At 41.5% G+C, this 21,650-nt stretch overlaps 1 protein-coding gene across 2 annotated transcripts in view; it reads right to left on the reverse strand.

Annotated features, from left to right (window-relative positions):
* The window catches only part of AOAH (acyloxyacyl hydrolase), a 164,483-nt gene that overhangs the window by 133,948 nt on the left and 8,885 nt on the right, over nt 1-21,650 (reverse strand). For both annotated transcript variants that reach the window (XM_041727348.1, XM_041727347.1), the window contains exon 2: nt 12,066-12,161. In XM_041727348.1, coding sequence (XP_041583282.1) covers nt 12,066-12,161 — 96 coding nt within the window. The remainder of the gene's footprint in view (nt 1-12,065; nt 12,162-21,650) is intronic.

The following is a 21,650-nucleotide window of genomic DNA, read 5'->3' on the forward strand; positions in this document are numbered from 1 at the left end:
TGCTGCTTTCTTATGGGTGTATAGAAATGCAGCAGATTTCTGCACATTGATTTTATATCCTGTGACTTTGCTGAATTCATGTATGAATTCTACCGATTTTTTGGTGGAGTCTTTCATATTTTATACATAGAGTATCACGTCATCTACAAATAGTGAAAGTTTGACTTCTTCCTTGCCAATTTGGTGCCTTTTATTTCTTTTTTGTTATATGATTGCTGAGGCTAAGACTTCCAGTACTATGTTAAATAGTAATGGTGAGAGTGGATATCTTTGTCTTGTTCCTGACTATAAGCAAAAGGCCCTTCTCAGTTTTTCCCCACTGAGAATGATGTTAGCTGTGGGTCTTTTGTATATGACCTTTATGGTATTGAGGTATGTTTCCTCTATCCATACTTAGTTATGGGTTTTTATCAGAAAAGATGCTGCATTTTGTCAAATGCTTTTTTTTTTTTTTGCATCTATTGACAGGATCATATGATTTTTATCCTTTCTTTTATTAATGTGGTGTATCATGTTGATTGATTTGTGAATACTGAAGCACCCCTGCAGCCCAGGAATAAATCCCATTTAATCTTGGTGAATAATTCTTTTTTTTTTTTTTTTTTTTTTTTAATTTTTTTTTTTATTAATTAACTTTTATTGGTGTTTAATTTACCAACATACAGAAAAACACCCAGTGCTCATCCCGTCAAGTGTCCACCTCAGTGCCCGTCACCCATTCCCCTCCAACACCCGCCCTCCTCCCCTTCCACCACCCCTAGTTCGTTTCCCCGAGTTAGGAGTCTTTATGTTCTGTCTCCCTTCCTGATATTTCCCAACATTTCTTTTCCCTTCCTTTATATTCCCTTTCACTATTATTCATATTCCCCAAATGAATGAGAACATACACTGTTTGTCCTTCTCCGATTGACTTATTTCACTCAGCATAATACCCTCCAGTTCCATCCACGTTGAAGCAAATGGTGGGTATTTGTCGTTTCTAATTGCTGAGTAATATTCCATTGTATACATAAACCACATCTTCTTTATCCATTCATCTTTCGATGGACACCGAGGCTCCTTCCACAGTTTGGCTATTGTGGCCATTGCTGATAGAAACATCGGGGTGCAGGTGTCCCGACGTTTCATTGCATCTGAATCTTTGGGGTAAATCCCCAACAGTGCAATTGCTGGGTCGTAGGGCAGGTCTATTTTTAACTCTTTGAGGAACCTCCACACAGTTTTCCAGAGTGGCTGCACCAGTTCACATTCCCACCAACAGTGTAAGAGGGTTCCCTTTTCTCCACATCCTCTCCAACATTTGTTGTTTCCTGCCTTGTTAATTTTCCCCATTCTCACTGGTGTGAGGTGGTATCTCATTGTGGTTTTGATTTGTATTTCCCTGATGGCAAGTGATGCAGAGCATTTTCTCATGTGCATGTTGGCCATGTCCATGTCTTCCTCTGTGAGATTTCTCTTCATGTCTTTTGCCCATTTCATGATTGGATTGTTTGTTTCTTTGGTGTTGAGTTTAATAAGTTCTTTATAGATTTTGGAAACTAGCCCTTTATCTGATATGTCATTTGCAAATATCTTCTCCCATTCTGTAGGTTGTCTTTTAGTTTTGTTGACTGTATCCTTTGCTGTGCAAAAGCTTCTTATCTTGATGAAGTCCCAATAGTTCATTTTTGCTTTTGTTTCTTTTGCCTTCGTGGATGTATCTTGCAAGAAGTTACTGTGGCCAAGTTCAAAAAGGGTGTTGCCTGTGTTCTCCTCTAGGATTTTGATGGAATCTTGTCTCACATTTAGATCTCTCATCCATTTTGAGTTTATCTTTGTGTATGGTGAAAGAGAGTGGTCCAGTTTCATTCTTCTGCATGTGGATGTCCAATTTTCCCAGCACCATTTATTGAAGAGACTGTCTTTCTTCCAATGGATAGTCTTTCCTCCTTTATCGAATATTAGATGGCCGTACATTTCAGGGTCCACTTCTGGGTTCTCTATTCTGTTCCATTGATCTATGTGTCTGTTTTTGTGCCAGTACCACACTGTCTTGATGACCACAGCTTTGTAATATAACCTGAAATCTGGCATTGTGATGCCCCCAGCTAAGGTTTTCTTTTTTAATATTCCCCTGGCTATTCGGGGTCTTTTCTGATTCCACACAAATCTTAAAATAATTTGTTCTAACTCTCTGAAGAAAGTCCATGGTATTTTGATAGGGATTGCATTAAACGTATAAATTGCCCTGGGTAACATTGACATTTTTACAATATTAATTCTGCCAATCCATGAGCATGGAATATTTTTCCATCTCTTTGTGTCTTCCTCAATTTCTTTCAGAAGTGTTCTATAGTTTTTAGGGTATAGATCTTTTACCTCTTTGGTTAGGTTTATTCCTAGGTATCTTATGCTTTTGGGTGCAATTGTAAATGGGATTGACTCCTTAATTTCTCTTTCTTCAGTCTCATTGTTAGTGTATAGAAATGCCATTGATTTCTGGGCATTGATTTTGTATCCTGCCACGCTACCAAATTGCTGTATGAGTTCTAGCAATCTGGGGGTGGAGGCTTTTGGGTTTTCTATGTAGAGTATCATGTCATCGGCGAAGAGGGAGAGTTTGACTTCTTCTTTGCCAATTTGAATGCCTTTAATGTCTTTTTGTTGTCTGATTGCTGAGGCGAGGACTTCCAGAACTATGTTGAACAGCAGTGGTGAGAGTGGACATCCCTGTCTTGTTCCTGATCTTAGGGGAAAGGCTCCCAGTGCTTCCCCATTGAGAATGATATTTGCTGTGGGCTTTTCGTAGATGGCTTTTAAGATGTCGAGGAAAGTTCCCTCTATCCCAACACTCTGAAGGGTTTTGATCAGGAATGGATGCTGTATTTTGTCAAATGCTTTCTCTGCATCTAATGAGAGTATCATATGGTTCTTGGTTTTTCTCTTGCTGATATGATGAATCACATTGATGGTTTTACGAGTGTTGAACCAGCCTTGTGTCCCAGGGATAAATCCTACTTGGTCATGGTGAATAATTTTCTTAATGTGTTGTTGGATCCTATTGGCTAGTATCTTGTTGAGAATTTTTGCATCCATGTTCATCAGGGATATTGGTCTGTAATTCTCCTTTTTGGTGGGGTCTTTGTCTGGTTTCGGAATTAAGGTGATGCTGGCCTCATAGAACGAATTTGGAAGTACTCCATCTCTTTCTATCTTTCCAAACAGCTTTAGTAGAATAGGTACGATTTCTTCTTTAAACGTTTGATAGAATTCCCCTGGGAAGCCATCTGGCCCTGGACTCTTGTGTCTTGGGAGGTTTTTGATGACTGCTTCAATTTCCTCCCTGGTTATTGGCCTGTTCAGGTTTTCTATTTCTTCCTGCTCCAGTTTTGGTAGTTTGTGGCTTTCCAGGAATGCGTCCATTTCTTCTAGATTTCCTAATTTATTGGCGTACAGCTGTTCATAATATGTTTTTAAAATCGTTTGTATTTCCTTGGTGTTGGTAGTGATGTCCCCTTTCTCATTCATGATTTTATTAATTTGAGTCTTCTCTCTCTTCTTTTTAATAAGGTTGGCTAATGGTTTATCTATCTTATTAATTCTTTCAAAGAACCAACTCCTGGTTCTGTTGATCTGCTCCACAGTTCTTTTGGTCTCGATATCATTGAGTTCTGCTCGAATTTTAATTAACTCTCTTCTTCTGCTGGGGGTGGGGTCTATTTGTTGCTTTTTCTCTAGTTCCTTTATGTGTAAGGTGAGCTTTTGAATTTGAGATCTTTCCAGTTTTTGAATGTATGCTTGTATTGCGATGTATTTCCCCCTCAGGACTGCTTTTGCTGCATCCCAAAGATTTTGAACGGTTGTATCTTCATTCTCATTAGTTTCCATGAATCTTTTTAATTCTTCCTTAATTTCCTGGCTGACCTTTTCATCTTTTAGCAGGATGGTCCTTAACCTCCACGTGTTTGTGGTCCTTCCATATTTCTTGTTGTGATTAAGTTCTAATTTCAAGGCATTATGGTCTGAGAATATACAGGGGACTATCCCGATCTTTTGGTATCGGTTCAGACCCGATTTGTGACCCAGTATGTGGTCTATTCTGGAGAAAGTTCCATGTGCACTTGAGAAGAATGTGTATTCAGTTGAGTTTGGATGTAAAGTTCTGTAGATATCTGTGAAATCCATCTGGTCCAGTGTATCATTTAAAGCTCTCGTTTCTTTGGAGATGTTGTGCTTAGAAGACCTATCCAGGGTAGAAAGAGCTAGATTGAAGTCACCAAGTATAAGTGTATTATTATCAAGGTATTTCTTGAGTTTGGTTATTAATTGGTTTAAATATTTGGCAGCTCCCACATTCGGGGCATATATATTGAGGAGTGTTAAGTCCTCTTGTTGGATAGATCCTTTGAGTATGAGATAGTGTCCCTCTTCATCTCTCACTATAGTCTTCGGGGTAAATTTTAATTTATCTGATATAAGGATGGCAACCCCTGCTTTCTTTTGAGGACCATTTGAATGGTAAATGGTTCTCCAACCTTTTATTTTCAGGTTGTAGGTGTCCTTCTGTCTAAAATGAGTCTCTTGTAGACAGCAAATAGATGGGTCCTGCTTTTTTATCCAGTCTGAAACCCTGCGCCTTTTGATGGGGTCATTAAGCCCGTTCACATTCAGAGTTACTATTGATAGATATGAGTTTAGTGTCATCATATCTATTCAGTCCTTGTTTTTGTGGATTGTTCCACTGAACTTCTTCTTAAAGGGGAATTTTAAGAGTCCCCCTTAAAATTTCTTGCAGAGCTGGTTTGGAGGTTACATATTCTTTCAGTTCCTGCCTGTCTTGGAAGCTCTTTATCTCTCCTTCCATTTTGAATGAAAGCCTTGCGGGGTAAAGTATTCTTGGTTGCATGTTCTTTTCATTTAGGACCCTGAATATATCCTGCCAGCCCTTTCTGGCCTGCCAGGTCTCTGTGGAGAGGTCTGCTGTTACCCTAATATTCCTCCCCATAAAAGTCAGGGACTTTTTGTCTCTTGCTGCTTTAAGGATCTTCTCCTTATCTTTGGAATTTGCAAGCTTCACTATTAAATGTCGAGGTGTTGAACGGTTTTTGTTGATTTTAGGGGGGGATCTCTCTATTTCCTGGATCTGAATGCCTGTTTCCCTTCCCAGATTCGGAAAGTTTTCAGCTAGGATTTGTTCAAATACATATTCTGGCCCTCTGTCCCTTTCCACGCCCTCGGGAACCCCAATTAAACGTAGGTTTTTCTTCCTCAGGCTATCATTTATTTCCCTTAATCTATCCTCATGGTCTTTTAATTGCCTGTCTCTTTTTTCCTCAGTTTCCCTCTTTGCCATCAACTTGTCTTCTATGTCACTCACTCGTTCTTCCACCTCGTCAAGCCTCGTCGTTAGGACTTCTAGCTTGGATTGCATCTCATTTAATTGATTTTTAATTTCTGCCTGATTAGATCTAAATTCTGCAGTCATGAAGTCTCTTGAGTCCTTTATGGTTTTTTCTAGAGCCACCAGTAGCTGTAAAATAGTGCTTCTGAATTGGCTTTCTGACATTGAATTGTAATCCATATTTTGTAACTCTGTGGGAGAGTGGGCTGTTTCTGATTCTTTTTTTTGAGGGGTTTTCCTTCTAGTCATTTTGCTTAGTGCAGAGTGGCCAAAAACAAGTTGTATTGGGAAAAGGAGAAAAAGAGAGAGAAGGAAAGAAAAGAGAAAAAGAAAAAAGAGAAAGAAGAAAAAAATAGGGGAAAAAGAGAAGAAAAAGAAAGAAAAAGAAAGAAAGGAGAAAAAAGAAAAAGGGGGGGTGGGGGAAGCAATCAGAAATCAAGAAGAAAGAGAGAAAAAAAAAGCACAAAACAAAACAAAAAAAAAAAAACAAAAACAAAAACAAAAAAACAAAAAACAAAAAAAACCACGGGGGAGTATCTTCCGATTCTGTGTAGTTTAAGTCCCTTGATTTCCCTTGGAACTGGTCCGTCTCGCTGGTCTTCTGGGGGAGGGGCCTGCTGTGCTGATTCTCAGGTGTTAGCACTTGGGGGAGCTGCTCTGCCCCTGCCTGGTGCAGGGCTCGGTGGGGGTTGTTCACCCCGTGAGGCCCCGGGAGGAAGCCACAGTGGCGGGGGCAGCTCTGGGACCCTGGATCCAGCCCCCGCAGTAGCTCCGGGGCTCTCCGTCTGCAGGGCCTGGGGGCTCCGGGGCGGGGCCGCTGATCTGCTCAGTTCCAGGCAGGAGCGTCCTTGCTGTCCTGGGCCCTCCCGGCCTCTGCCTGTCCCGGGGGAGGCCGGATCCTGGGCTGTGTCCCGGCGCCCTGTGCTCCGGGGCCTGCGCTGTTGGATTCGCGCTCCCGGCGGTGCAGCCCCCTCCGCGGAGCCGCCGCCCGAGCCTCTCCGAGCTGTTCCCGGAGCCGCGCAGCCCCCTCCGCGCGGAGCTTCTTCCTCTGCGCGAGCCGCCGCCGCTGAGCTGTTCCCGGAGCCACGCAGCCCCCTCCGCGGAGCCGCCGCCCGAGCCCCTCCGAGCTGTTCCCGGAGCCGCGCCGCCCCCTCCGCGTAGCTTCTTCCTCCACCCGAGCCGCCGCCTCCGAGCTGTTCCCGGAGCCCCGCAGCCCCCTCCGCGGAGCCGCCGCCCGAGCCCCTCCGAGCTGTTCCCGGAGCCGCGCAGCCCCCTCCGCGGAGCCGCCGCCCGAGCCCCTCCGAGCTGCTCCGGGTCCCGCCGAGCGCTGCAGCCCTTAGGGAGCTCGGCGCATCTCCGGGGCGCAGTTCCTCTGTTACTGTCCCCGGGAGCCCGAGGGCGTCCCCGCCTTTCTGGGGATCCTGCTCCAATTCCCGGGGAGCCCCTTTCCGCGGGGAAGGTCGGTGCAGCTCCTGCTCCTCCGGGACGGGGCTCTCCTGTCCTGGGGACACTCGCCCCGGCCTCAGCCCGGCTCCTCGCGGGCCCCTCCCCCTCGGAGGCCTTTTGTGTCTTTATTTCTTTTTCCCCGTCTTCCTACCTTGATAGAAGCGCGAACTCTTCTCACTGTAGCGTTCCAGCTGGTCTCTCTTTAAATCTCAGGCCGAATTCGTAGGTTTTCAGGATGATTGGATGGTTTTCTAGGTAATTTGCTGAGGACAGGTGACCTGGAGACCCTACTCCTCCGCCATCTTGCCCCTCCCCCTGAATAATTCTTTTAATGTACCATCAAATTTGATTTGCTAGTGTTTCACTGAGAATTTTTACATCCACATTTATCAGGGATATCAGCCTAAAATTCTCCTTTTTAGTGGGATCTTTGGTTTTGGAATCAACATAATGCTGGCTTTGTAGAATGTATTTGGACATTTTCCTTTCATTTCTATTTTTTGGAAGTTTGAGAAGAGTAGGCATTAGCTCTTCTTTAAATGTCTGATAGAATTCCCCTGGGAAGTCATCCAGCCCAAGACTTTTGTTTGTTGGGAGATTTTTGATTACTGATTCAATTTCTTTGCTAGCTATGGATCTGTTCAGATTTTCTATTTCTTCCTGTTTTAGTTTTGGTAGTTTTAAAGTTTCTAGGAATTTGTCCATTTCTTCCAGGTTACTCAGTTTGTTGGCATATAATTTTCATAGTATTCTCATAATTTTGTATTTCTGTGGTGTTGGTTGTGATCTCTCCTCTATCATTTGTGATTTTATCTTTCTCTTTGTTTTTTGATAAGTCTGGGTAGTGGTTTATCAATTTTATTAATTCTTTCAAAGAGACAGCTCTTGGTTTCATCAATCCATTCTACTGTTTTTGTTTGTTTGTTTCTACATCATTCATTTCTGCTCTAATCTTTATTATTTCCCTTCCTCTTCTGGCTTTAGGCTTTATTTGCTGTTCCATTACTAGCTCCTTTAGGTGTACGGTTAAGTTGTGTATTTGAAACTTTTCTTGTTTCTTGAGATAGGCCTATACTGCAATATACTACCCTCTTAGGATTGCTTTTGCTACATCCCAAAGGTTTTGGGTTGTCGTGCTTTCATTTTTATTTGCTTCCATATATTTTTAAAATTCTTCATTAGTTTCCTGGCTAACCTATTCATTCTTTAGTAGGAGGTTCTTTAACCTCCATGTATTTGAGGTTTTTCCAAATTTTTTCTTGTGGCTGACTTCCAGTTTCATAGTGTTGTGGTCTAAAAATATACATGGTATTGATCTCGATCTGTTTGTACTTGTTGAGGGCTGGTTTGTGACTCAGTATATGATCTATTCTGGAGAATGTTCCATGTGCACTTCAGAAGAATATGTATTCTGCAGTTTAAGATGAAATGTTCTGAGTATATTTATTAAATCCACCTGGGCCAGTGTGTCATTCAAAGCCATTGTTTTCTTGTTGATTTTCTGCTTAGATGATCTATCTGTCCATTGCTATAAGTGGAGTATTAGAGTCCCCTACTGTCATTGTATTATTATCAATGAGTTTCTTTATGTTTATTATTAGTTGATTTATATATTTGGGTGCTCTCAAGTTGAGGGCATATTTACAATTGTTAGATCTTTTTGATGGATGGACCCCTTAATTATGATATAATGCCTTTCTTCATCTCTCGTTACAGTCTTTATTTTAAAATCTAGTTAGTCTGATATAAGTATGGCTACACTGGCTTTCTTTCGACATCCATTAGCATGATAGATGGTTCTCTATCCCCTCACTTTCAATCTGCAGGTATGTTTAGGTCTAAAATGGGTCTCTTGTAAGCACATATAGATGGATCTTGTTTTTTCATCCATTCTGATACCCAATGTCTTTTTGATGGGAGCATTTAGTCCATTTGCATTCAGAGTGATTATTGAGAGATATGAATTTATTTTATTTTTTTTAAAATATTTTTTTTTAATTTTTATTTATGATAGTCACACACACACACAGAGAGAGAGAGAGAGAGGCAGAGACACAGGGAGAGGGAGAAGCAGGCTCCATGCACCGGGAGCCCGACGTGGGATTCGATCCAGGGTCTTCAGGATCGCGCCCTGGGCCAAAGGCAGGCGCTAAACTGCTGCGCCACCCAGGGATCCGGAGAGATATGAATTTAGTGCCATTGTGTTACCTGTATAGTTGGTATTGCTCTCTGGTGACACTATCTGGCCCTTTCTAGTCTTTGTTGTTTTTGGTCTTTTTTCTCCACTCAAAGAGTTTCCCCTTAAAATTTCTTGCAGGGCTGGTTTAATGATCATGAACCCCTTTAGTTTCTGTTTGTCTGAAAAACTCTGTATCTCTCTTTTATTCTGAATGATGGCTTTGCTGGATAAAGAATTCTTATCTGCATATTTTTCCCATTCAACACATTGAATATTTTCTTCTTCTTTCTGGCCTGCTAAGTCTCTTTGGACAGATTCACTGTGAACCTGATCTGTCTTCTCCTAGGTTAAGGACCTTTTTTCCTTTGCTGCTTTCAGGATTCTTTCCTTGTCTGTGTATTTTGTGAATTTGACTATGATATGCCTTGGTGATGGCTAGCTTTTGTTGGATTTAATGGGAGTTTTCTGTATTTCTTGGATTTTGATGTCTGTGTCCTTCCCCAGATTAGGGAGGTTTCAGCTATAATTTGATCAATAAATCTTCTGCCCTTTAATCTCTCATTTCATCATCTGAGACTCCTATGATACAAATGTCATTACATTTTACTAAGTCACTGAATTCCCAAAGTCTACTTTCGTGGTCCATTACCTTTTTTTTTTTTCCTCTTCTTTTCAGTTTCATTATTTTCCATAATTTTATCCTCTATATCACTGATTCACTTCTCTGCTTTATCCATCCTCGTTTTTATGGCCTCCATTTGTGTTTGCATCTTGGTTATAGCATTCTAAATTTTGGCCTAACTAGATTTTAGTTCTTTTATCTCTATGGTAAGGGATTCTCTAGTGTCTTCTATGCTTTTTTCAAGCCCAGCTAGTATCCTTAGAATCATTATTTTCAATTCTCGTTCAGACATCTTACTCATAGCTGTATTGATTAAATCCCTGGCCATGAATTCTACCTCATGTTCTTTCTTTGGGGGATTTCCTCCATCTTGTCATTTTGTCCAGAAATAAAAGAGTTCAGAAGAGAAAAAGGAACAACAAAAACAAAACAAACATGCAAAAAAAAACAAAAACAAAGCAAAAACAAACAAAAAAATAAAAAAACCCAAAAAACAAACAAAACAAAAATACAAAACAAGGAAAACAACTAGATCCTGGAATGCTTGGGTCTGCTTGTTAAAAGGATCTAGATCCCTTGGGATGCCTGGGTGGCTCAGTGGTTAAGCATCTGCCTTCAACCTGGAGTCCCAGGATCGAGTCCCACATCCGGCTCCTTGCATGGAGCCTGCTTCTCCCTCTGCCTGCATTTCTCATGAATAAATAAATAAAATCTTAAAAAAAAAAAGAATCTAGATCCTGAGATAAATAAAATGAAAGTAGACCAGTATATATATGAAAAAATATGAAAAGCATACATATGAAAATTCATATATACATATATAAATTTCATATATATCTATGAAAATCATAGATACAAAAATTTTTAAAGAATCATAATAAAACATTAGAAAAAGGGAATTGCAAAATATAATACATGAAAATATAAGAAGAAATAAAGAATAAAAGTGGAAAGGAAGCTCGATGCTCTTTCCCCCGGAGCTGCCCTGGGGGGAGCTGTGGTTTCCAGGGGTCTTGGGGGAGAGGCCTGCGGGCGCCTGGCCTCCCGGCCACCTGCGGGCGGGGCTGCTGGGATGCGCAGGGCGGCCTGGGTGCGCTGGCTCAGGCCTGTGACCCAGTTTCCAAACTCCAAAATGTCAGGGACGCCTGCTGGGAGGAGCAGGGCGCTCCCCTGGGCGCAAGTAGCGCAGGTGGCGCGCGTGGCGCAGGTGGCGCAGGTGGCGCAGGTGGCGCAGGTGGCGCAGGTGTCACCCGCTTGCCCTCCGCAGACCCGAGGGGCAGCCTGCTCCGTGGGCTGCAGGGCCCCATGCCTGGGAACAGCGCTGCACTGTGGCGCCACCTGTTCCTCCTGTGACCCAAGGGATCCTCCGGGGATTGTGCTCCCCTCGGCCACCAGAGCACCTTGAATCCGGACGCATCCTCCCGGGTCGCGAGCATATGCAGCTTGTGCGCTGCGCCACTGCCAACACGGTGCAGGCTCCTCCCCGAGGCTTGCACCCGCTGCCTCCCCCCGCGAATTGCCCTGCCTCCTCCCTTCCACAAAGGTGGTCGTGTTTCTACTTGGAGGCTTACAGGTTTTGTTCTCTCGGACTCGGACTGACTTCTTGGGTGTTCAGAATAACTTGGTGACTATCCAGCTCTGCTGGAGGGTGGAGACAAGCTCAGAGTCCTCTCCCCCCCACCCCCACATTTTGTTTGAATCATCAATCAGTTCCTTTTATTTTTTTTTGGAGAATGGGTTAGATGATTTTATTGAGAGCTGGTTCAAATCCATGGACTGATTCCAGGTCGTTTTCCCATTGGGGTTTTATTTACTCATGATCAGAGAGAGAGAAAGAGAGAGGCACAGAGACAGGCAGAGGGAGAAGCAGGGAGCCCGATGTGGGACTCGATTCCAGGTCCCCAGGATCAAGCCCTGGGCGGAAGGCGGTGCTAAGCTGCTGAGCCACCCCGGATGCCCATCCCATTGGGGGTTTGAAGATCAATTGCCTTCTGGGCCTAAACAAAGCTCTCTGTTGGTCCACCTGTGGGTGAGTCTGTGCATGTGGTTAAATTAACATAAATCATAGAAAATTATCCATTTTTTTCATTATTTTGACCTTCTTAGTATTTAAAGCAATGAAACTCAGTTGGGCAAATCATTCTAAATGTGACAAATGAAACAATAATTACCATTCTACATTTTATTCCCCAAATGTCCACAATAGTCTCATTCTGCCTAGATGGAAAATGAACGTTGGAGGACAAAACTGCCTAGAGTGGTTCTCGTGCATGTGTGTGTGTTTTAATTTCCAGGAGCCCCATAAGAATAGCAACTCACGGAAATAACTCAGTTACGTTCTCTTCCATAAGCGTGTGTAGAGTATAGCCTCACTCACAATGACTCAAGAACCAAACAAAGAAGCAGACCCACAGCCACCCAACCCTTTCTGTATTTACCTGGCAGGTAGCTGCAGAGTCTCTCCATCGAGGCCTCCACCGTGGAGTTGTGAACTTGAGCAAGTTGTTCAATCACGGATACCACCACCACACAGGCTGCAAGGGGGCAGAAAAACACGTCAGCAGTGTCATAAGGAAAACCCTGCTGGAGGGCCAGGGGAAAGGTAGGGATACGTGTGTCCTTAGGAACACCAGCCTTTCCAAAATACAGAATTTTTGTGTGCTGAGCCTTTTATTTATTTTTAAAGATCTTATTTACTTATGCATGCGAGACACAGGTAACTTAGGTAGAGGGAAAGGCTGGCTTCCTGGAAGGAACCTGATGCGGGACTCTATCCCAGAACTCTGGGGTCAGGACCTGGGCTAAAGGCAGCCACTCAACCAGTGCGCCACCCAGGTGCTCCTGTTTGCTGAGCCTTTTTAAATCTACCATGTGCATAAAGACACTGTGAGTTGTAAAGTGTGAAGTGTGCTAAGATGGTGTGTTCAAGGATCAGAAAGACTGGTTGTCAGTTCAGTTTTGCCACTTGGAAGCTTTGTGACTTTGGCGAGGTAACTGAATCTTTGTTTAGTTATATTTCCATCACATGGGAGAAAGACAAGACATTTATTATTTATTTATTTAAAAATATTTTATTTATTTATTTATTCATGAGAGACAGAGAGAGAGAGAGAGAGAGAGAGAGAGAGAGAGAGAGAGAGGCAGAGACACAGGCAGAGGGAGAAGCAGGCTCCCTGCAAGGAACCCGATGTGGGATTCGATCCTAGGACCCAGGATCATGCCCTGAGCTGAAGGCAGACGCTCAACCATTGAGCTACCCTGGTGTCCCAAGACTTGACATTTAAAGGAGATAGTGCAGGAACAAACCAGCCAGCATGGAGTAGAAGCTGATAGACATTGGCACCTTTCCTCTCTTCCTTTTTGCAGTTGATGGCTTCATTGTGAATAGGATCATTCCCACCCCATTCATGCTCAGCTGTGACCTAGGGTGAGGTTTTTAATTTTAGAAAAGTGGTGGAAATTGCTTATCATTTGTAATCAGAAGACCTGGCCAGGCTTTCTAAGACTTGGTCTCTCGCTGCACAATAGGTAATAAGTTTCCTATAGGGCTGCTGTAATGATTAAGGGAGATAACAATGCAAGTGAATGTGCCTTTGAAATCATAACACTATTGTAAAATATCATTTTACCTCCCAGCTATAAAGCACTCTGCTTGAAAGCATGTACCAATATAATAAGTATCTAGAAGGAACCTCAGATTAAATTCGAAATATATTCCTTCAGCTGCCTTGATATATAGGTGTGTAGGCCCAGAAATGCTAGGCTGAAACCCCTTAGAGGGTTCTATCACCAGCTTTGATTTCCTAAATGCTTGGGGAAGCCCAAATCTCCTTTTTTCCAAAGGGAAGGGACACTTTCTTCTATACACAAAGGGTTGATTGGCCAAAAATCAGTAAGTCTATGGGAGGAAATTGTTTGGCCTCCTTGAGATAAGAGGAGCGGCATTTATTAGCAGAGGTTGGTTTCCAAGCAGGCAAGAGAAAGCTTATATTCCAAATGAGAAAGGTCCAGGGTGCCTGGCCCAGTAGTAAGCTCACTATTATCCATCTGCTCAAGGAGCTGGGAACCCAAATGCATATGCAGTGTCATTAAAACCAGGTTTCTACCAGAATTCTTGAGGGAAGGTGGCTCATAACAGATGTGATAGTACAATTGAGGATTTCTTGACAGAAAGAAATAAAACCTTTTGTGAAATGTTGAGATTGCCAATGAATGAGAGACTTCCTACTTTCTTGACATTGCAACATGTGATGAGTCTTTGGCCTCGATTGCATTGTATCCCTCAGCAGGGAGTCTGCTTGGGAGTGTCTCTCTCCCTCTCCCTCTGCCACCCCGCAACACTTGCATGCTTTCTCTCTCTCTCTCTCTAAAACAAATAAATAAATCTTTAAAAACAAACAAAAAATCCAAAGAAGGCAGTGGAGATTGGGTTGAAATTTTGCATAACAATCACTTCATCAGGCATTTCATCAATAAACTGCTTTACTCAGAGTGGGCTTGAAACACAAGTATGCATTTGTTTTAATCCAGGGCTTAGAAGGGTCAATGCAATGTGCTGCTCAAAACCAACCTGCTTCCTTGTACTTATAGGTATGGGTTTTTCTTTTACTCAGAGGAATCCCATCGAGGACTCTTATGACTTTGGTGGCTCCTTGTGTGTGGCTCCTTAGCACTGCTTGCTAAAATTGGAAATCATTAAATAAAAAGGAGCCAAAAAAAAAAAAAAGTCAACTGTCTCTGAAAATTGGGTGGATCTTCCCATTACCTTCACTCTGCCTAGTGAAGAGTTATGATCAAAAGGGCTCTGCAGAAAAGCAGGTAATGGGGTTTGAAATACGTAAAAGCCCAGGTTGGGCTCAGCTTTGATTTGAGTCCTGTTCACTTGGACATCCCTGCCCATTTCCAGTGGGCTCAACTCCCCTTCCAGCTGGTTTGTTAATTTAAGGTCTACAGTAAGGTGTGTTCTGAATCCTTCAGTTGGCAAGAATGGATAAATTGACTTTGCTATCGTTTCTAATAATAGGTTCCACAGGCTTGACAAGCTAAAGAATGTTTTCCTTGGGAGAGATGCATGAGCAAAGTAATTTCTCCCATTACACACCATTCTCTGGCTGCTAATAAAAGGCCTGGCTCTTCTAAAGTGAGTTTGTCCAAGCTACTGTTCATTTAGAAAGTGATGAGAGCCAGTGAGAGCTGTGCTTTTTGTTCAGTGGTCACCATCTGAAACCTCACATATGGCAAATCTCTTCTCACATGGCATCTGAGACTAATGAGTGTAATAGAAACAGACACTCCTGATATTGTAGGAAAAGACGCGAATGGACCCAAATAAAAACACCTGCCACGGGGATCTGTTTCTGGACACATAACTCAGGTAGGCTGCAAATGATACCCAGAATCCTTTTGAAATGAAACAGGACTCTTGCAAGTCTAATTATAATCATATCAGTGCTCTCTGGAAATGTAGCCACTGCAGAGAACAGGCTAAAAGATTTCCCATTTGTCTGAAGCCCACACTTCATGGAAAAGCCCAGAAAGCACTTGGCAGTTATCAGAGCCAGAGTCAGCATGACTATACTTCCTTTTTGACCCTAAATGGGGGCATAAATAATTCATCACATGGCTAGAGTGTGCTCTGCAGTTTTCAAAGTGTTTTGCATATATTATCATCTCATTCAAACTTCACAACAACTCATAGATGTAGGAATTATCACTCTCATTTTACAGACCAGCAGACAGAGGCTCAGGGAGGTTAGAAGCCTTGTCGAGTGTAAAGCTAGTAAGCAGGACAGCTGGGACTGGAACAGAGTATGTATTGAATTCCTTCTAGATGGAGGCCCTGTGCTGGGCTCTGAGTATATGCTGAAAACAAACTGATACAGTTCCTGCCCTCTTAGAGATTATACTCTATTAGAGAAAAGTGCAAATTAGTAAGCAAATGCATAATTATAAATAATTTCAGGCACTATGAAGATAAGGAAAAGTGCAAATAAGTAAGCAAATGCATAATTATAAATAATTTTAGGTGCTATGAAGATAAGGAAACAGGGTGAAGTAGCAGAGGTTAGTGGGGATGGGGAGGGGTTGTAAACCTTAGCTAGAGCCCAAGAAGGCTTCTCTGTAGAATACACATGCAAAAAGAGTAATATAATGGAAAGGATCATGAGGAGCTAGGGCAGGTTCTAAAGGGGGTGGCTACTGGTGCCCACTTCATGGCATAAAACTAGGAAAGTCTGACACCAGAACCCAGTAGTGAAAGATGAGGTGCAGGGGAAAGAAGAGGCCAGGTTCACTGGATTTGTAGATTGCAGAGGAGCCAGGGATTTTTCCAGAGAGCGATGGGGAGCCATGGCTGGGTTTTGTGGAAGGGGCTGCTGCTCTCTGATCTCTGTCTTTAATTTATTGTGCTGACTTTGTCATGGGGAGGAAGGACCTGAGGGGGCAAAGATGGAAGCAGAGAGATGAAGTGGGAGGCTATTTTGATCCTGAAGAGAGATGAAGATAGATTGCAGAGAGTAATGAGCAGTGTGGACATAGAGAAAGACAGATTTGGGATCTATTGTGGAGGTTAACCTGATACAATTTATTAATGAAGTGATGTGTGAAGGAATGAAGAGTGAGGGAACGTGAGAATCAAAACTGACTCCTGTGTTCCTGGCTTGGTTCCAGGGAGGAGCAGAGCACAGGGTTTAGAGCCACGCCACACCTAAGTTTGGATCCCTGAATCCCTGTTGGACCCACATGACTTTCTACATCCCGCCTGCCACCACAATGCCACCACAATGTCCCTCGATTCTGTTCTCCTTAGATTTCCCTGCTTGGGTGGGAGCAGAAGATATGGCTTTCCATGTTTACGTGACCCCAGGCCTTTCTCATGTTGGTGAATAAAAGGGGAAATAAGAAAGAAAGGTATGAAAATAATCACTTCCAATTGTCCTACTGCCAGTCTAGTTTCCATAAGCTCTTAGTTACTAAACCAGAGATGGTAGCACACAACTCAGGGAGGGGGAAGTGGGTAGGAGAAGAAAAGGGAATGGAAGGGAGGGAAGAAACGGAAGAAGCTAGGTTCCAGGGGAGAATAGAAGAATGTGGGGGTCAGACAGACCTGGGCTCACATCCTGCTTCTATGGCTTATGAGCTGATGTATTTGGCAGGATGGTTAACCTCCCTGAACCCAGATTTTGGCACCCCCCAAATGGTCTCCTAATGTCTACTTGCATGATACATTAAACATGGCCACAACTATTTTGCACTTCCTCCCATGAAGAGGAGCAATCTGCTTCCCAGTCCTCTGATCTGGCCTTGTGTAACCTGCTTTGATTGGTGCACCACGGAGGAAATGACAGCACGTTGGGTCTGAACCCAGGCCTCAGGAGGCCTTACAGCTTCTACTTTTTCCCCTCTTAGAACATTATAACTGTGAGCTTGAGCCAGCCTGCTGGAGCGGCCACCTGAAGGGGAGCCGTTGTGCCTCATCCAACAGCCTGCCAACTACTAGATTTGTGAATGAGGCCATTCTAGATCATCGGGCCCCTGTCATTCCACCATCTTTCAGCTGAATGCAGCAGCAGGAGTGAGCTCAGGGGACACTAGCAGGAGAGCCACCCAACTATACCCAGCCCCAAATTGCCAGCCCACAGAATTGGAGGCTAATGAATGACTGTTGCATAAGTGTGGAGTGGCTTGTAACGCAGCACAGGCTATCTGACACACCCAGCAAAAGCATTGTGAGGCTTAAGTGATCTAACACATAAAAATGCACATGCTGTCTAGCATTTAACAAATGCCTACTGTCAGTTTCTATTCCAACGGCTGAGACCATAGGGTGAAGACATATTCTCCGTGACTCTTTTTAAAATAGAAACTCAGAAACTTGTCTTTGAAAAACATATTGCAGTATCAACAGTGTTTTTATTTTTCTATGGCCAAGTTTGCTTTTATTACCAATAGCGGTATTTTCACTACATTTCGGCAGATTAGGTAGGCTCTGTGACCTAACCTGACCATCACCTAGAACATTGTCTTTATGAGAAAACGCTCAGTGGGTTCCAAACTTCCAACGTTTGTAAGAACATTGGCAATGAGAGAGGCACTGTATTGGGCAATTTCCTGGTGAGAGGCTGAGTGCATTCAAGGCTGAGCAGAGCATAAGCAATGATGATGAGAAGAAATAAGCAAACTGTGCTGAGAGACTGTGGGATGGTTGGCTTGGCTAATTTAGAAATATATAAAAAGCTAATAATAGAGAAATGAGAGTACAGACACCGGGGCTATCCCATCCTGCTATTAATTCGATGCATACTTAGGAGCACCTACTATGTGCTCAGAAGCTGAGGATACTAATGTGAATTAGAGACGTCACAGACTGGGAGTCAAGCCTGATGACTAGAACAGCAGCCTAGTCCTGGCAGCCTGTAAGTGCTATGGTACAGGGACCTCGTAGTGCTCTGGAAGCACAGAGGAGGAAGAAACTAACTCTGCCTTGGAAACCAGTGACAGTTTCCTGGAGGAGTTGAATGTTAGAGAATGGGGGAAACTTATTCAACAGAAAAAGCAGCACAGATCTTTAAGAAGGGAGGTGGAAAAGACTTGGATGTGAGAAAGAGAAGGGTTGGCCAAGGCCCAGGGTCCACGGGAAAGACAGAGTGAGAAGGATAGGAAAAGATCCCATCATGAAGACTCTTGCAGGGCAGACATAGAGCATGGGCTCCGGATGCTCTAGCGTAGAATGTACACCGATGGTTTCAAATATTTTGCTTTGTGCCCCCAGAAGGAAATTCGAAAAGTTATATACCCCTTCCACATTTTAATGGATGTTAAAGTATTATTAATGGGTATCAATTTAAATAGTTGCAAAGAGTATAATTCTAGGCAGACTCTAAATATCATAGTAGAAATCATACATTAATCCCTATGTATCTAAAGGAATCTAAACACTACAGTGATTTATACCTAATCTCATCCACTGAAAAAATTGCAAGCTCAAACTCTTCTTTCACAGTGAGAAATTTATGTTGATAATCCCTCTTGAATTCATATTTCAATAAAAAGTCTATTTTGAATTTTTCTTCCACTATAGAATTTTATCCCAATGTAATATATTTTTATGATTGAAAGATGATTGAAAGTATTTTATTGATCTCACTCTTCTACTTCTTAACACTAAAAATATGAATAAAATTTAAATGAAAATTTTAATTTCCTGTGAATATAACTCTAAGTATTAAAAAATTCTTTTGGATAGAGTTTTTGTTATTAGTAAAATTAAATTTTCTAAGCAATATGTATTGCCAATTTCGTAAAAGTAAAATTTTATTGGGATTGCACTTCTTAGTGAGATGATTGGCCTTTTTGATTCATACTTATATCTGTTAAAGAATATTACTTATTGGAGGTGGGCGGGGGGTTGGGGTGACTGGGTGATGGGCACTGAGGAGGGCACTTGGTGGGATGAGCACTGAGTGTTATGTTAAATGTTGGCAAATTGAACTCCAATAAAAATTTTTTTTAAAGAATATTACTTATTCATGTAAACAAGCAAGGCTCAAGTATCCTGTCTATTCCTATTTTTCATTTTTAAAGATTATTGATAAGTGGTGAGAAAACATGTTTATTTACGTAAATGGAAATGGAAGGACTTTTGATGGAGCAATGTCATTCAGTTCTTTTACTCCTTCTGAGTTAAATGTCAAAAATCATAAAGTGATCTATCATTGGAAATTATTCTGAATGATCCATCACCTGACAACTCCATTAAGTGTCCCTTCAATCGTATGGAAAGCAAAGAACTAGAAACCACCTGACTTGTAAAAACATTTGTTATCTAATCAACAGAGTCTTTCATTTTCTCAATTTCTGGGAAGTAAATTAAAATAAGAAAAAAGTTTTACTAAGATTCCTCTTTTAATTATACCTATTAGAATTCACCCAGAGAGACCTTGTTAGAATTTAATATACTCAGAAAGATTTGGGAAGTTGAAATATGTTCTTTTCAATATTTTGCCTATATAATATTTTAAATAAAATCTTTTTTTAAATAATAAATTTATTTTTTATTGGTGTTCAATTTGCCAACATACAGAATAACACCCAGTGCTCATCCCGTCAAGTGCCCTCCTCAGTGCCCACCACCCAGTCACCCCCACCCCCCGCCCTCCTCCCCTTCCACCACCCCTAGTTCGTTTCCCAGAGTTAGGAGTCTTTATGTTCTTATCTTAATGCATACTTCATTTAAATTGTTGTCAAAGTTGGAGCTGCAGATTTAGTTTACCAGGTTATGAGAAATTCCTCTGTATAATCCTAAATGGCAAGTCAGAACATTAAAGCCATTAACTACTGAGATTATCTTTCAGAAAATGTATGGCTTCATTTTTTTTTCACTCCTATATTTGAAATCTAAAATAGATACTTAGAGATAGAAGATGGCTGGATAAAGAAACGGATGAACGGGTGAGTGGGTACGTTGGTGGGTAGGTGGATGGATGGATGGATAAATAGAAGGATAGACTGATGATGGAGGGATAGATAGATAAATGATAGATAGATGATAGATAGATAGATAGATAGATAGATAGATAGATAATAGATAGATAGATGATAGAAATAATAGATGATCTTTGACTATGCCCAACAGTTTTTATGTACAAAACTACTTATTAACTTGAAAAATTTCTGCCGGCTAGCAAAGACTTACTACTACCAAAGTTCTTACAAATGTTTTGTTGAAAAAAAAGTGTTTGATTTTAGATTGTCTACTTAACCATCCAGATTTAGAAATCAAATGGAATAATAAAGCAAGAGCCAAACCCCGTATATACATACCTAGACAATTCTGAGAGGAAATATAGCAAAATATCAATAGTGTTCATCTGGGTTTTGAGATTACAGTTGATTCTTTTTTTTTTTTTTTTAAGATATTATTTATTTGAGAGAGAGAGAGAGCATGCTTAAGAGAAGGGGGAGGGGCAGAGGGACAAATAGACTCCTTGATGAGCACAGAGCCTGACACAAGACTCAACCCCAGGACTCTGAGATCATGACCTGAGCAGAAGTCAAATGCTTACCCGAATGAGCCACCCAGGTGCCCAAAGTTGATTTTATTCTTTAAAAATCTTTTTCAGTATTTTCTAACATCTCTATGAAAGCCACATATTCCTTTATAATTAGAAAAAAAACAGAACATTGCATTTTATCGAATAATTTCTCATTGAATAAACTTTTTAATAGTTGCCTTCTACCTTAGTAAACTCTAAAAAAAAATGTGAAATGACGTTTTCTAGAATACCTTAGTTGTTTCAGCTCTCTACTGGGTGCTTTTGCAAACTGTGTCTCATTTAATCCTCCTCCTCATGAGCTTGTTACTTCCCATTTTACAGATAAGACATAGGAGTCTCAGAGAAGTTACACAATGTATTTAAGGACTTTTAAACAAGCAGTGATTCCACTGCTAAGTGATTCTAATCCAGATCAGCTGAAACTTGAAATCTATATGCTTCCAAGTGTCACACTGAATATATTAAAATATGGGATTTTGAAAGTGAACATTGTCAATAACATTAATTAAAATAATCATTGGTATATTGAAGTCTATAGGATTTGTGCATATTTTCTCACAATATTCCTTCCACTTTCTAATGACATTTCTTTGAGATTGAAAGTGTTTAAATTTAATAAGGGGTTACTTATAATTTTTTTCTTTTTGTGTAGCCATTTTGATGTCATATTTATGAATCTTTGAATCCAATGTCACAAAGATTTTCTTCTACGTTTTCGCCTCGAAGTTTCATAGTTTTAGCTCTTACCTTGAGACCTATGAATTGAATTAATAATTGTGTTTGATTTGAAATGGGGAATTAGATAGTGTCACTTTTCAAACAGTGTTTTACAAAATTTTTGGCTAGTCTAGTTTCTTTGCATTTTCATATACATTTTAGAATCATCTTGCCAATTCTTACCAAAAAAAGATGTTAGGATTTTGTTTGGAATTGTATTTAGTCTATGGGTCAGTTTGGAGAATACTGCTA

The sequence above is a fragment of the Vulpes lagopus genome, chromosome 13 (assembly GCF_018345385.1).
Source record: "Vulpes lagopus strain Blue_001 chromosome 13, ASM1834538v1, whole genome shotgun sequence".
NCBI lineage: Eukaryota > Metazoa > Chordata > Mammalia > Carnivora > Canidae > Vulpes > Vulpes lagopus.